A 14,141-nucleotide genomic window follows, 5' to 3' on the forward strand; every position below is an offset into this window, starting at 1 on the left:
TTGTATTTAATTGCAGTTTATCGTTAAACACTTCTTTTATTCACATCGACTCGGGGAGCAACTATCAACAGTTAAATACATTGGTTACATACATATACATACAGGGTGCTATTGGCTATTGGGCTACCGCGTTCTTAAACACTCAACATTTAAAACGATCGATCACACTACGGACATTTATATACTCGACCCAGTTGTCTATCTATATAGCTAGCTATCATACTCGGCATCGTCTTCTGCTCCATCTCCTTACTTAAACATAAAATGGAAAGTTGGTCTTCTTATTGCTGTTGCTGCTGTTATTGGTGCTGTGGGTGCTGTGGGTCTGCGTGAAGCTCGTCTCGGCATTTTGGCTGGTTAGCTTGGCCTGCACGGCGGCCAGGATGCGGGCCGCCTGGCCAGCACTGCCCGACTCCATGGCAGACTCCATGCCCAGACTCAGATTCAGCTTGAGCTCGAATTGCGACCCACTCGCTTGGATCTGCGACTGTGTCTGCCGGTGGGCAACGGCCGGTTTTCATCTTGGCGTGGTTATGCTGGGCAGCTTCTCCAGGAAATCGTTGGCCAGCACCTCCTCGATCTCCTGCAGGCAGTTGGCCACATCGTTCTCCGTGTCTGCGAAGTTACGCGGCTGGGGGCAACTAATGCCCAGCGTGGTGAAGAAGGCGTACAGATCCTGCAGCGATTGCAGTTGCTGGAAGTTTAGCATCAGGTGTCTATTGCTGGGACGTTGCTGTATCTGTGCGTAACACAAGGATTAGTTAAGTAGTTGAAGCACATGAAAGTGAGAAAATAACTCACCGGCGACTGACTGGTGTACTTCATGTCCATCAACCTTGCCACGCGCCTTACATGCGGCACATACAACGCGTTGGGCAATGTGGCCAGGTTATCCAGGCTTCCGTTGGGCAGGCCCACCTCCTCCACGTGCACATCGAACTCGGTGCCCACGAAGGCCCATCGATACATCTGGAAATGTGGCAGCTTGGTGGCCGGCAGCACGCATCCCAGCTCCAGCAGTTTGCAGGCCTCTAACTGCACCGATCGCCAATGCTGCATCGTAGTCTGCGAGCTGTAGCCATTGCTAGCTCCAGAAGCAGAGGACCAAGACACATCGATCCCTGAAGGCATGCGCAGCTGTTGGCTGCAAGATTTGGGTAAATAGACGTTAAATGAATGGCTTGTGTGACGGGTGGACAGCTTACTTTCTCTCCTCGCTCTCCGATTTCAGCTCCTGCTCCATTTGCAAAAACACTTGCACCATTTCCGCAATGATTATGGGCCACAACGAGGTGACGTGGTCGGGTGACATGCGTAGCAGCAGCACACGGAAGCACAGAAACACTGCGGCCTGCACGGAAGGACCCATGGGGACAAGTCGCAGACTGTTGGCCAGTTGCTCTGGGGAAATATAAAAGAGTTTGTGTTTACGTCAATTAAGCCCCTAAAGTAATGAAATTCCTAATTGCTGAACATTTAACATGTTCATCCTAATGGATTGTTTCAAAAATTGTTGTAGTCCCTATGTCTAGGACTACAAATGTTCTTGGTTCTTGTTCATTGGTTGTTCTTTTAGCAAATAAAGAAATTTAATAAAAACTGCCATATATATATATAATTCGTGAGTTTTTCTCCCAAACTCACCCTGGATGTCTGGCATGTACTTGTTGTGCTGGTCGAACTCGCTGCAGTATATAACGAAGGCGAGCCGCTTGAGCAGCATGGCCCGCTGCTCGTACTCCTGATCCCGCGACGTGAAGATGTTCAGGCTGCCAGCCTGCGAGAGCGAGACGCGGGTCATCAGTTCCCGGAAGGTGGTGTTGTCGTAGGTCATCAGGCTGTCCATGATCATGCGCCAAAAGGGCAGGCATGAGAGGTGCATCTGGAAGAAGGCGTTGTCCAGCAGCAGGTCCAGCATGTCCTTCCGCCAGGCCTTTCGCGTGTACTGGTAGCCACTCAGGCTGGCCAGCAGAGCGGAGCAGGCATAGAAAAAGGGTACGTTCCGGGCAGTGTGGTTCTTCAAATACGGGGTGATGTTGTATAGCAGCGGCGTCACTATGTTGACCACCTTGTCCTTCTCCTGCGAACCGTAGGCCACGTCCAGCAGATTGGACAGAATGGCGGCCAGCACGCTCTGTGCCTGCAGCGAATATTGCTGCACTCCGCCGCCACCCACGCTGTTATCCTTGGCCAGGCCATCGGTATCTTCCTTGACGGCCAGGTTGCGACGCAGCCAGGTGGTCTGCTCTAGGCAGGATCCAGCCACGCTGGAAAGGGAGTCCACCAACCGGGAGGTCACGTCGTGCAGCTCCCGCACCTCCTTCTTGTCCTGGAAAGGCATCTGCGGGCAGCGCTGCACAAACTCGTTCAGCAGCATCAGCAAAGCGAACTGCGCCGGCGGTGTCAGATTCAAACCGTCCCGGATGAGGGCCAGCAGTGAGCTCCAGGCATCCGCCAGCTGGGGAGCAGGAGCGGATCTCATGTAGAAATAGAAGAGCTCCAGAGAGCTGACCTCGATGCTGAGCTGGGCAGGTGGTCGGTGGATCGGCGGAGGCGAGCGCACCACGTGGTGCAGCGTCATCACAAACGAGTCCATCGGCATCACCCGGATGCTGGAGACCAGGGAAACCAACGAAAGCTGGGCAGGACACGCCTGCAGCGTGGAGTTCCTCTGGAACTGCTCGGCGATGCTCAATCCGCTCATGTTCGAGGCCATCCCCCGCTGCTGCCAGGTGACAGCCACGGCGGCAAGGAAGTTGCAGCCGTGGTGCAGGGACACCGGCGAAAGGAACTCAAGCAGCTGCTGGCGAACCGGGCGCAACTGGCCCAGCTCGCTGTCCCAGATGGCGGCCACGCTGCTCATGATCCGCGGCAGATGCGAGAGGACTGCGTTCCGGGCAGCCTGCAATTGGGGGTTCCTTGGGGCCGGCGCCGAGGCTGAGGACTCGCTGGCCGATCGGAAGGAATGCACAATGCTGTTGAGCAACTGGCCCGTGCTGGAACTCTGCGCCGAGGAACTGGTCTGCGGGTAGGCCTGGTTAAACAGGTGCGAGAGCGCCGTCTGCTGCGTGTTGTCCAGCAAACAGTAGTGGCACAAGATGGTTAACGCCTCGAGCTGAGATACCACATAGTCGGGCGGGAAGTGTCGCTGCTGGGGCAGACCCATCTTGGCCAGGCGGTCCAGATTGCTGCAGAGCTGGTGCACCACGCTGATCACAATGTTCGTGAGTGAGCCAAAGGAGAAGCAGTTGAGCGAGGAGGTCACCAAGTCCGTCCAGTTGCGGTGCAAGTGGCGCAAGCGTTCCTGCTGCAGTGCGCCCAGCACGGCGGCCAAGAACATGGGCTGCTGGCTAATCAGACAGTTGGGCAGGTACTTCACATTGGCCGCCGCTCCCTCCGCCAAGCGGGTGGGGGACGCGTTTCCCGCCGAATCCTCGCCAGCAGCGGACGGCGTATCCTGCCGCAACTGGTGAACCTCGTGCTCCAGCCGGATGACAGCCAACAGCAAACGCAGCAGCTGGAGCTGGAAGCAGTCCGCATGCAACTGATCGTCCTGGGGATCATTGAAGCTCAGCACTTGCTCCGCATAGCTGCCGCTGTTGGAACAAGCCTTGCGGCCATAGCTGCACACGGAGCTGTTCAGGCAGTGCAGCATTACCTTCTGCAGCTTGGCGCGGGCCAACAAATCGGCAATGTAGTTGGCCAGCCCCCGACCCATGCCCTTGACGATCTCTATCAGCTCGGAGCAGATCAGGGTCAGCAGCTCGATGCTCTCCAGCTGGATACGCCGGTTGTTCACAATGTCCTGCAGCATAGGCGGCTGTCGCTGGGCGTCCAGCGATTCCTTCTGGAAGTAGCCACGGGCGTAGAACAAACAGAGCGTGACCAGCAGCTCCAGTTGCATGCAGCCCCGATATCCTTGAGCATACTCGGAGCTGCCCACCCCGCCGTCGAATCCCTTGCCCGAAATGCTCTTGCGATGGCGGACGAGCAACTGCTTTAGACTGGCGCTCGAAAAGGATGTGGTTATCGACAGACACAGGAAGGTGCGGCGATCGCAGCAGATAATGTTGCGAAGCGTCTGAAGGGCATACAAGGTTTGACGGGTGTCGTATATAGCCAGGTAGATCAGCAGGTGGTTGTGGTACAGGTGAGCCGCGTCCGGCAGAGAAACGCTGCTCTTCACCGAGCTGCGCAGGCTGATCTGCTCTTCTGCTGCCGCCGCTGCGGCTGCAGCTGCGTTATTCTGCCGCAGGATCTCCACATTCTGCTTGCCCTTCTCCAGGGTTTTCTGCATGTCCGGCTGAAGTTTGCTGGTTTCCAGACTAAGGTTGCGTCGCTTGTCCTCTACATTGATGGTGGACTCAGTTCCCGGCTCGGTTACCTCCTCCTCTTGGTCTGGCTGCTCCGCGTGCGAGCCGCTGAGATTGCTGTCTGTGGAGGTCTTTGAAATGCAGCTGAGCCGTTTTTTGTCCCCAGCAGTCAACAGTTTCTTCCGTTTGCCCAGCTTCTTGTCCTCTCTGAAGTACTCATCCGCTGGAAGCGCATCTGCCTGGAGGTCCGGTATGCTCTGATGATCGTGGTCCTTTTGCTCCAGGGAGTTGAGACTGGTCTCCCCCGGTGTTTTCTCTCTGGTCAACCGATAGGTCTTGCGGCTCTTGATCTTTTCGTGCTGGGTCAACGCCTCGGTGACACTTTCACAGTCGCCCACAAAGCGCTTTACATCGTCACTAACACCAGCACTGGAACTGACCGTGATGCTGTCCTCCTTCTCCAGGCTGGTTTCGCGAAGCTCCGAATCCGACTCAAAGTCACTGCTGTCCGAATGGTCGGTAATGTCCTGATCATATTGGAGACTCTCAGTAGCCGGATGCTGGAGCGGATGCTCCTGCGAAGCTTGCTCACTCTCGTCCATCGCGCAGGCCAGTTTCTGCTCCAGCGGCGTCTCCTTGTGCGGGATCTCAATGCGGGGCTCTTCCAGATCCGTTTCGTCGTCAAAGTCGTTGGCGTTTTCCAGTGGATTGATGATCAGGCCGATGGTGTTCACATCCTGCGCCGCTTCGTTGCAAGTGGAAACAGTTGATTTGTCGCTTACGAAATTGGACACCTTGTTGGCCTTTCCACCGCTCAAGGTGACGCCAAAGATCTTCTTGGGGAAGTTTCTGATGGGACTCTTCTTCTTGCCGCCGCTGGAGGTCTCCATGTGGTGGTATTTGACATTTCCCTGCTCCGAACTGATGGCGTACACATCGCGCTCGAAGGCGGGCGTGGCCTCGGCGTCCGCTTCGCGGTACAACTGCTGCATGTGGACGATGCCCACGCGCTTGGAGCTGGCCGAGAGTAGGATCTTGTAGAGGGGCTTGGTGAGGCGGGCGAGATCGCCACGGAGGAGCGACGCCTGCAGCCAGTTGGTCACGAAAGTGCGCTCGGACATGTAGTGTGGTAAGGCGAGGGTGTCCAGGACCTTGAGCAGCGTCTTCTCGAATCCGCGTGTAGTCTGCTTGTCTCTGCCCAGATGCCACAACAGTTCGAACTTCTTAAAGCTTCGGGCCTGGCTCTCTCGCAATCTCTCCGTGGATTCCGGTGGGACACAGGAGCTGAGCATCCGCCAAACGCTCCATTTGGAAGCTGCGAAGGGCAGTTCTGCCCAAGTCTGTACGGGATGGCGGCTGTATTTGGAGCAGGTGCTGCGCCTGCATTCGATTCCCGATAACCGTTTCCACCAGACCGCTTTCCAAGCAGCTGTGCAGCTGATGAAGCAGCGCTGCAATCTGGGCAGGATCTATGCCCGCAGCTCCTAGGTAATCCCATAGAATGGAGCTCACCAACTGAAAGACCCGCGTGTACTGTTCCATGTAGCTGACATGTCCAAACCTTAGAAGCGGCAGCATAACCACGAAGGTTACTCCCGGACTAGTGTTATGCTCGATTTGGGAGCGCAGTAAGGCTGAAAGAGTTAATAAAGTTGAATGACTTAAATAAAATGGTATTCGTTTTCACTCACCTTATCAAATCGAAGAGCGTGGTTATCGAGGACACCTGCAGCTCCTTGTCGCTCTGGGCAAAACAGGCCACCAAACAGAGGACTTTTAACCAGTTGGGCAACTCAGGCTCTGAAAGGGAATAGCAATGAATCGTCAATTTATGAGTTGGCCAACTGGAATTAACTAAACCAAACTAGTAGTGATTCAATCTTTTCCCTTATCCCATCTTAGTCACCAAGTGTTACTCTCCCACTCACCGTTTTTGTCCAGCACAAAGTGTTTGTTGCAGTTGGGAAAGGTTGACATCTCCACGAGCAGAACGGCCGCCAGTTTGACGGCACCACGCAGCGAGAGGCTCAACTGGAGCTCGGCCAGCTGCTGGACACTGCGCTGGGTTTGTCCGTCGATAAGCAGGCTCTGCTGCTTGTCCTCCGGCGCTTCGCTGTCGCTGCTCAGGTCACTGGCACTGGCGGGCAGCGGCAAGGATCGGTTGAGCAAGCGCTGCAGCTGCTTGGAGCGCGGCACAATGTCCACGCGGAGCAGGTTAAACAGCCGCTCGATTTGTGACTCCCTTACTGGACATTCGTGCTCTAGCACCTGCTCGGCCATGAAGAGGTTGGAGGTATGGCTGGTGCTGGTGGTTCGCTGCAGATGAACCCTCACTGCGCACTCCTTAGGCTCCGAATCTATGCGCAGCAGTTTTTTAGCCAAATATACCTCGAAAAAGATCTCGTACTGGCGGATGCACTTCTCCAGAATAGAGAACCCGCGCTGTTGTGTGGCCCGGCTCTCCTCATCCAACTGGAACTGCGGGGACTGATCCGGCGGAGCGCTTTTCGGCTCTTCTGCGCTAGGTCCATCGCCCACTTCCGTGGAAACATTTGATTGAATCAGTACTATATCCTTGGGTCGCTGTTTTTTGGGGCTACGTATGAAGGGCACCTTGGCTTTGGCCTTCAGCTTCTTAATGCTCCGCGGCGTGTCGAGATCCGAGGACGACTGCTGTCCGGTGTCTGAGGCGCTGATCTGAATTTAAGAAAATATTTATTAAATATATATACATTTTTCCGTTTACGACTACTCACATCCTTATCCAACTCTGAGAGTCGGGAAATTGACTTCGCCTTCTTCTTGCTGGGACTTTGACGGCCAACGCTCTGATTGGACGCTGAGCGCCGGATAAGCTCCTCGTCGTTGGGATCCGTGCCGTGCAGCGAGTTCTCTGCAAGCTGATTAAGCCGCGAGTCGGATTTGCTCTTCTCTAGGGAACTCCCCTGCGCTGCGCCCTCTACTTTTCGGGTCTCACTCGCCGAATGCACAGTGATCTTCTCGTCCGACGATGAGCCACCGCCCTGCTCTATCACCTTGTTCAGTTTTATGGGACTTCTGCGGGGAAAACAAAAGATAAGGGGGTTACTAAGAATCGCCTGATGCTTCATTGTTTCTTGTTTTTCGCTTACGTTATCATGGGCTGTACCCGCGAGACGATCTTCATGCAGAGCTTGAGCGAAGCGGTGATCTCGCTGCTGCTCACGTGATCCATGTGTAGAGAGAGCAGCTGGGTGATGGCCAGGAACACCTTCGGGAGATAGACCCTGGTGGTCTCTGTGTACATCTCCAGAGAAACTGTTTCCAGCAGAAACTCGGTCAGCACGCAGATCTCCATTACACAGGGATCCCCAGACCCCACTTCACATGCGTATTTTCCGGTTATTTCACCCGCTTGAGGATTTTCCTGCGTGGAGCTTGCCTGCAGGCAGGCTCTCTCAAACATGTTGGTCATGTAGCTCCAAATGTACGCTGGGTCGAAAGTGGCAAACAGCAGGTTGGCAGACTTTAAGGCCTCCGCATTGCCACTCGAGATGTACATGGCCCTTATAATGTCATGAAGCACGTAATCCAGTACGGCACTGCCAATCTCCGCCTTGTCCAGAAGAGACAGCATGATCCTGTAGGGCTTCAGGTCCATGGGCGCACACTCCAAGCTCAGTCGCAGGGTGGTGATTAATGCTCTGATTAGAATGTGCCGCGAGTGCTTGACGAAATATGGTTCCGGCTCCTCCTCCAAAGGAGCGTTTGAGGTGTCCAACGATAGGGTGTCGTAGGTTGGCGAGTTTTTCGCCACTTCGCTGCCCAATAGCCAACTAAACAGTCTCCTGTTCAGCGACATGTCTCTGCGCAGGATAGTATTGAGCCCGTTGGTGACCAGTTTCACCAAGTCATCCTCGCTGAGTAGTGCTGTGTGCATGGGAAAGCCGAGCAGCAGGAACTCCAGGGTGTTGCGCTGCACCAAGATGAGCGAGTCGTTCAGGCAGACACACAAGGCCGACATCATGATCTCCCTGTTGTGCCCCATTATGTAGATCTGCTCCTGCATGTCCAGCCGCTTGTTGAAGTGCTCCAGCAGGTAGGTGATGGCCGGCAGACGAATGGCCGCGTTGTTGGCCACCGACTCCCAAAGAACCGTGTAGAAGTGCATGGGGTTGACGGCATTGCACACTTGTTTGAGCAGAGTGCTAATGCGCTCGAAGTGATCCAGTCCACAGTCGTAGCCGGGAAGTACGCCATTGAGGAATCCGCTCAGAGCGGGCCGTAGTTTGTCACCCAGGGGCACGAAGTAGGTTTCATAGATGGCCAGCAGGGCGGGACGCACATTCATGGCCGCGTAACCAAGGAGCGGGAATAAACCAGCACTGGAAAAAGAACCCATAAGTTGTGCGACAATTTGGGTAATCTGGGCCACTGACCTGTATATAAACTCCGTGGCCAGGCGCTCCGGCCCTGTTTTGCTGAATATCACCGAGTAGGTCTCCAGGGCCTTGAGATGCACCCCGGAGGGCAGGGCGGGATGCATGCATTGGGCCAGACGCTTGGCTATCTTCAGCCGCCGGGGTATGACCTGGTACTGCGCATTGCTCGATATGGCCTGTCGAAAGAGGGGAATGAATGTTTAAATATTCGACTCGAGATAAGGGTCTGTGTGAGTCCCCGGAAATTGCTGTGAGTCAGGCTGCTCCGGGGCTTATCTGGATTGCCACAAAGGCAACTATACCTTGCTGAGCTTGCCGAGGGCCGATATGAGATCCGCCCATTCGCTGGAGTACTCGAAATTGCGCAGCGCCTTGTCGATGTTGGTCATGTAAGTGCGGTACTTGGCCTCGGCCATGAGCTTCTGCTCCTCGACGAGTGCGTCCGCGGATTCCATGGCGACGTCTTTTGCCAGTGGGCTTGCTGGCTCTGGCTCTAAATCTTGACTTTCGGCTCGGTTCGATGTGTGTTTTGATGGCTTGGGGTTGCAGAGCTCTGCGAATAATCAATGCCAATGAAATAATCAATTAGCAAACACTTGTTGCTGCGTCCTTGACTTCCAACTCCCACACACTTGGTGTGCTTTGCTTAAATTTTAATGCGCTGCATAGTTGAGCAGTGTGGCAGGCGGAGCACCTGTGAAAAACTGGGGATTCTTTGTCTTGCTGGTTAACTGCCTAATTGGAGGGGCTGCCAATTGACCCTATATCGGGTCTATATTATATCGGCTGCTCCGCTTCGCTCTACTGCAATTTCGGTCTGAAACTAACGTCGCGTGGCAGGAGCAAAATAAATTTCTGAATAAATTTCAGCTCTGCTCTCTCTCGGCAGAAAAGTGCAGTTAAGTGGGGAGAGAGGAGAGAGCAGCGAAAAGAGACGACCAGCTGATGACGAATATTCTGCTGATTTCATGGATGAGGGAGGGGAGGGGAGGGGGCGCGTGACGGGACAGACACACTTTGTTGTTGTGCCCCATTCGTTAATCATCACTCCACATATCACTTTATACTTTTTAACTATTCGCCCCCTTACCGCAGCTTAGTTTTGTCAGTTCTAACACATTTTACATTGTTTTATATTGCACTTTTGTTTTTGTGTTTAATTTACATGGCAAATTTTTTGCTGTAACTCGCTAGCGATGGACCACCGATTGATAACCGTGACTTCTTCACCAGTACTCTTAAGCCGCGATAACCAATATGTGAGATGCGTGTTTCACAACTCTGCAAACTGTTTCAACACATGTTTTAAAAACTTAATTTTTTTAAATATTAACCAACATTGACTACAAGTTTAACAAAATAAAATGCTTATTACCAGCACTTACCATGATAATAACAAATCACTTTGTGGCACATCACTAGGCCATGATATCGATAACAAGTCCCGTAATGCTTAATCGAAATTTAAAATTCAACTCCTTTCAAAGTCAATGGATTTAATGTTTTCTTCACAAACTCAATAAATTACTAACTGAATATTTAGCCATACTTCGAATAAATACGAAAGTTTTTTAAATGCAAGCGCATAACTTAAAAAAATGAATAGAACTGTGCCAGTTCGTGACTAAAAACTGCCATCGAATGCGTGATTAGAAGAGTTGAGGTAAAAAATGTCCAGCATGGTTAATAGTTATGAAGCGCGATGGGCCTAAGCCCTACTTCTTCTTCTTGCCCTTGCTCTGACCACCAGCGACTGGGACTCCAGTCAGTGCCGCCAGTTGGTTCTTCAGGGCGACCAGGGTGTCAACTTCGGGCTTCCACACGGAGGCATCCCCTGAGGCCTTCAGGGTCCTGACCTTTTCGCCCTGCTGAGCAATTTTGTCTTCCAATGCTTTGACTTGGGCTGCGTCTGCAGAGGGGGAGGCAGTAGGAGCAGAAGCTTCGGCGACAGGAGATGCCTTGGCTGCTTTTTGTGCCGCTTCCAGTTTCTTTTTGAGGTCCAGCAGAATGTTTACTTCTGGCTGCCACACTGCTTTGTCTTTTGTGCTGCCCTTCAGCTTGCGCACCTTGTCACCCTGCTCCTGGATAGCCTTTTCCAGATCTTGCACTGATTGTGAGCCATTCGGGGGAGTAGAAGCGGGAGCGGGAGCAGGAGCAGGAGCGGACTTCTTAGCCTCCTCCAGCTGCTTCTTGAGTTCCAGCAGTTTGGTCACCTCGGGTTGCCACACAGCCTTGTCCTTGGTGCTCGCCTTCAGCTGACGCACTTTATCCGCCTGAGCCTGCACAGCTTGCTCCAAATCCGCTGCTCTGGTTTGGTTTTGGACAGCAGCCTTTGTTTCTTGGGCTCCGCCGTACTTGCCCTTGAGTTCATCGATAAACGACTGCTCAAGTTTGGCAAACAGTGGAGCAGGTTTGCCGATTTTGTGACCAGCGGGGAGTAGCAAAGTGGCAAGCGGTTTTCTGGGACAAAGTATAAATAAGAATAATTTTGACTATCAATTATAAAAGCACTTACTCCGCATTTAGAGGCGTCTGCTTAGCGTTGAGCTGACCGAACAATGTCCTGGCCGTGGATGGCATGTAAGGGAAGAGGAGATTGGCCAAGAGGCAGGCAATGTTGGCACACAGTCCAATAATGGTGGCCGCACGCTTCTTTTGATCATCGTTGCCCTTAAGCAGCACCCATGGTTGCTGGGCCTGCATGTAACCATTGCCATGTCGAGAAATAGCCAGCAGGTGACGGATGCCATCACGCAGCTTCGCCTTTTCCAGGGAGTTGATGTAACCTCGTAGCTCACGGTTGATCAAGGCCAGCAGCACAAGTTCGTCCTGAGTGGCAGCCACCTCTGGGACAGTGCTGTTGAAGTTCTTTTCGCAGAAGACCAAAGCGCGGTTCACAAAGTTGCCCAAGTTGTTCAGCAACTCCGAGTTGTTGCGGGCAGCGAGATCGTTCCAACTGAAGCTGGAGTCCTGACCTTCGGGCCGGGCGGAGGCCAAATAGAAACGCCACACATCAGCTGGAATGCCCGTCTCCTGAGCATCGTTGCCAAAGACGCCAATACCACGGCTCTTGCTGAACTTGCCGTCCTCGTAGTTCAGATACTCGGTGGCCATGATGTGGGAGACCAGCGTGTGGCCCTTGTTAATAGCTAACAGGACACTGGGCCACACCACCGAGTGGAATGGCACGTTGTCCTTGGCCATGAACTGGAAGAGCTCCACGTCCGTGCCCTTGGCTGGCTGCCACCACTGCTGGTACTCCTTGGTGTAGCGCTTGGTCATGGACACATATCCGAACGGAGCATCGAACCACACGTAGAATACCTTCTTTTCGAAACCATCATGCGGAACGGGGATTCCCCACTTCAGGTCGCGGGTAATGCATCGCGGCTTGAGACCCTCCTTTAGCCACGCTCTCGTTATAACCTTGGCGTTGTGGGTCCATCCTCCCTCCGACTTGTCCACCCATTCCTTGAGCTGTGGTTCCGACTTTGGCAGATCGATGAACAACTGATCGGAGGAACGCAGCACAGGGGCGCTGTTGCACACCTTGCAGCGAGGTCGGATCAGTTCAGTGGCATTTACCAGCTTGCCGCACTTGTCGCACTGATCGCCACGGGCATCCTCGTATCCACACCCAGGATGCGGGCAGGTGCCCTCCACGAATCTGTTAGGAATTTATAAATCAGTTTGAGTTGCTGAGAAAAAAAAAATCTCAAGCACTCACCGATCAGCTAAAAAGCGATCGCACTTCTGGCATAGCAACTGCTCCACGCTCTCTGTGATAATGTAGCCAGCTTTTAGGACATCCTTAAAAGCCTCCTGCACAATGCTGATAAACGAAAAATGGTTAGTTAGGGATTATTAGCTTAAGAAGCCGGTGCTCACTCTGTTTGCTCTTGGGTGGTGGTGCGTCCAAAATAATCAAAACCAATGCCGAACCAGCGGTAGATGGCGTTGTGCAGTTCAAAGTACTTGTCGCAGATCTCTCGAGGAGTAAGGTTCTCGGCTAAGGCCTTATTCTCTGTGGCTGTGCCGTACTCATCCGTGCCGCAGATCAACAGTGTGTTGTATCCAGCGGAACGCGAGTAACGGGCATAGATATCCGCAGACAGGACACAACCAATGATGTTGCCCAAATGGGGCACATTGTTGACGTACGGCAGAGCCGAGGTGATGAGCACGTTGCGCTCACCAGCCTTGGGAAGCACAGTTCGCTCCTCCTTAATTTCCTTGGGAGCTGTGTATGTGAAAGCAGCTTGTGCCGCGGAGATCTCCTCATCTGTAACAGTATCCGCTACCGTGGGCGTGGTATCCACCAGCAGCTTGCCCACATCCGCCAGGCTGAGGCGTTTTAGTGGGACATGATGCAATCCGCCGTACCGATTGGACTGCTGAAGCGCATTGAAGGATAGATCTTTCAGCGGCTGCTCGGCCAGGACTTCCTGCACCTCTGGCAGGGCTTTAATCCTACCATACCAATCCCTCAGACTGTCCACGTTCTGGGCGCCCTTAAGGGTGCCGTCTGGAGCCAGGAGCGACCATACGGCGATGTCGGCGGCACTGGGTTTGTCGCCAGCCAGGAAGGGCGAGGATTTCAGGCTGTCATCCAGCTTCTTGACCAGAGCGTTCAGCACGGGCAACGCATTGGCATCCGCCTTGTGGCCCACGGCCATGTGGTGGGCCAATGCGGGAGCCAGCAACGTGGCAGACCACTCCAGCCACTGCGGGGAAGCACACACAAATTAGTTTGACCTTCAGGGGTCGCGGCCCAGTAAAATGTTTTTGGGAGCCCTACCTCATCCCGCAGCTGTCCCTCGTCCACGAGAAGGTACTTAGCAATGGCAGCCGGCGAGAACAGTCGCAGCCCGTTGTCCAGTTCCAAAGTGGGCAGCACCAGCAAATCCTTGTACTTGGCATCTGCAATGGCCAACAGTTATTGCATCAGAAATTAGTCACTGGAGTGCATTTCCCCGGAATTCGTTAAGAATCCGAAGAGGAACTCACCATTTAGGTTAACCAACTGCACCTGCACCGGCCGCTTGGCGAATTTGGCCAGCATCAGCAGCTGCAGTCCCAGCGGATTGCCTTCGTTCGTGTAGATTATCATCTTGCCGGGATCGGGCACTAGTTTTATTTCAATTTACGTGGCAAAAACGGTTTAAAATCCAAGCTAATTGTGGATGCCCACGAGAAACTATTTTATTAGAGATGGGACGATCAGAAAAGCTGTCACGCCGTCAGTGCTGTTATCGATTTACTTTTCAAGCTAGGTCTGCCTATTCGAAAATATCGCAAGCTTCTGAGACCACTTGTTCTTTATGTACTGTGAAATATCCAAAGTGAATAACTTCTTTACAAAAAAAATAACTATTTAAGAATTAAATTCTACATTTATAAACCTTTA

The 14,141-nt window shown here is 53.1% G+C and overlaps 2 protein-coding genes across 2 annotated transcripts; both read right to left on the minus strand.

Annotated features, from left to right (window-relative positions):
- Nucleotides 1-16: 16 nt before the first annotated feature.
- LOC128255954 (protein dopey-1 homolog) lies at nt 17-9,966 on the minus strand. Its single transcript, XM_052985877.1, is given in 12 exon segments — nt 17-739; nt 802-1,144; nt 1,206-1,401; nt 1,645-5,581; nt 5,583-5,973; nt 6,005-6,113; nt 6,242-7,010; nt 7,070-7,370; nt 7,445-8,677; nt 8,732-8,910; nt 9,037-9,287; nt 9,825-9,966. Coding segments are annotated over 11 exon segments (8,097 nt in total). The 5' UTR covers nt 9,190-9,287; nt 9,825-9,966; the 3' UTR covers nt 17-253.
- Nucleotides 9,967-10,213: 247 nt separating this feature from the next.
- On the minus strand, nt 10,214-13,978 carry LOC128255952 (methionine--tRNA ligase, cytoplasmic). The gene is made up of 6 exons (XM_052985874.1): nt 13,742-13,978; nt 13,533-13,654; nt 12,623-13,458; nt 12,462-12,566; nt 11,250-12,401; nt 10,214-11,194 (listed from the first exon to the last, which is right to left on the minus strand). The coding sequence occupies exons 1-6, from the start codon at nt 13,842-13,844 to the stop codon at nt 10,450-10,452; spliced, it is 3,063 nt and encodes a 1,020-aa protein (XP_052841834.1). The 5' UTR covers nt 13,845-13,978; the 3' UTR covers nt 10,214-10,449.
- Between the last annotated feature and the right edge of the window lie 163 nt (nt 13,979-14,141).

Source organism: Drosophila gunungcola (genome assembly GCF_025200985.1).
Source record: "Drosophila gunungcola strain Sukarami chromosome 2R unlocalized genomic scaffold, Dgunungcola_SK_2 000012F, whole genome shotgun sequence".
NCBI lineage: Eukaryota > Metazoa > Arthropoda > Insecta > Diptera > Drosophilidae > Drosophila > Drosophila gunungcola.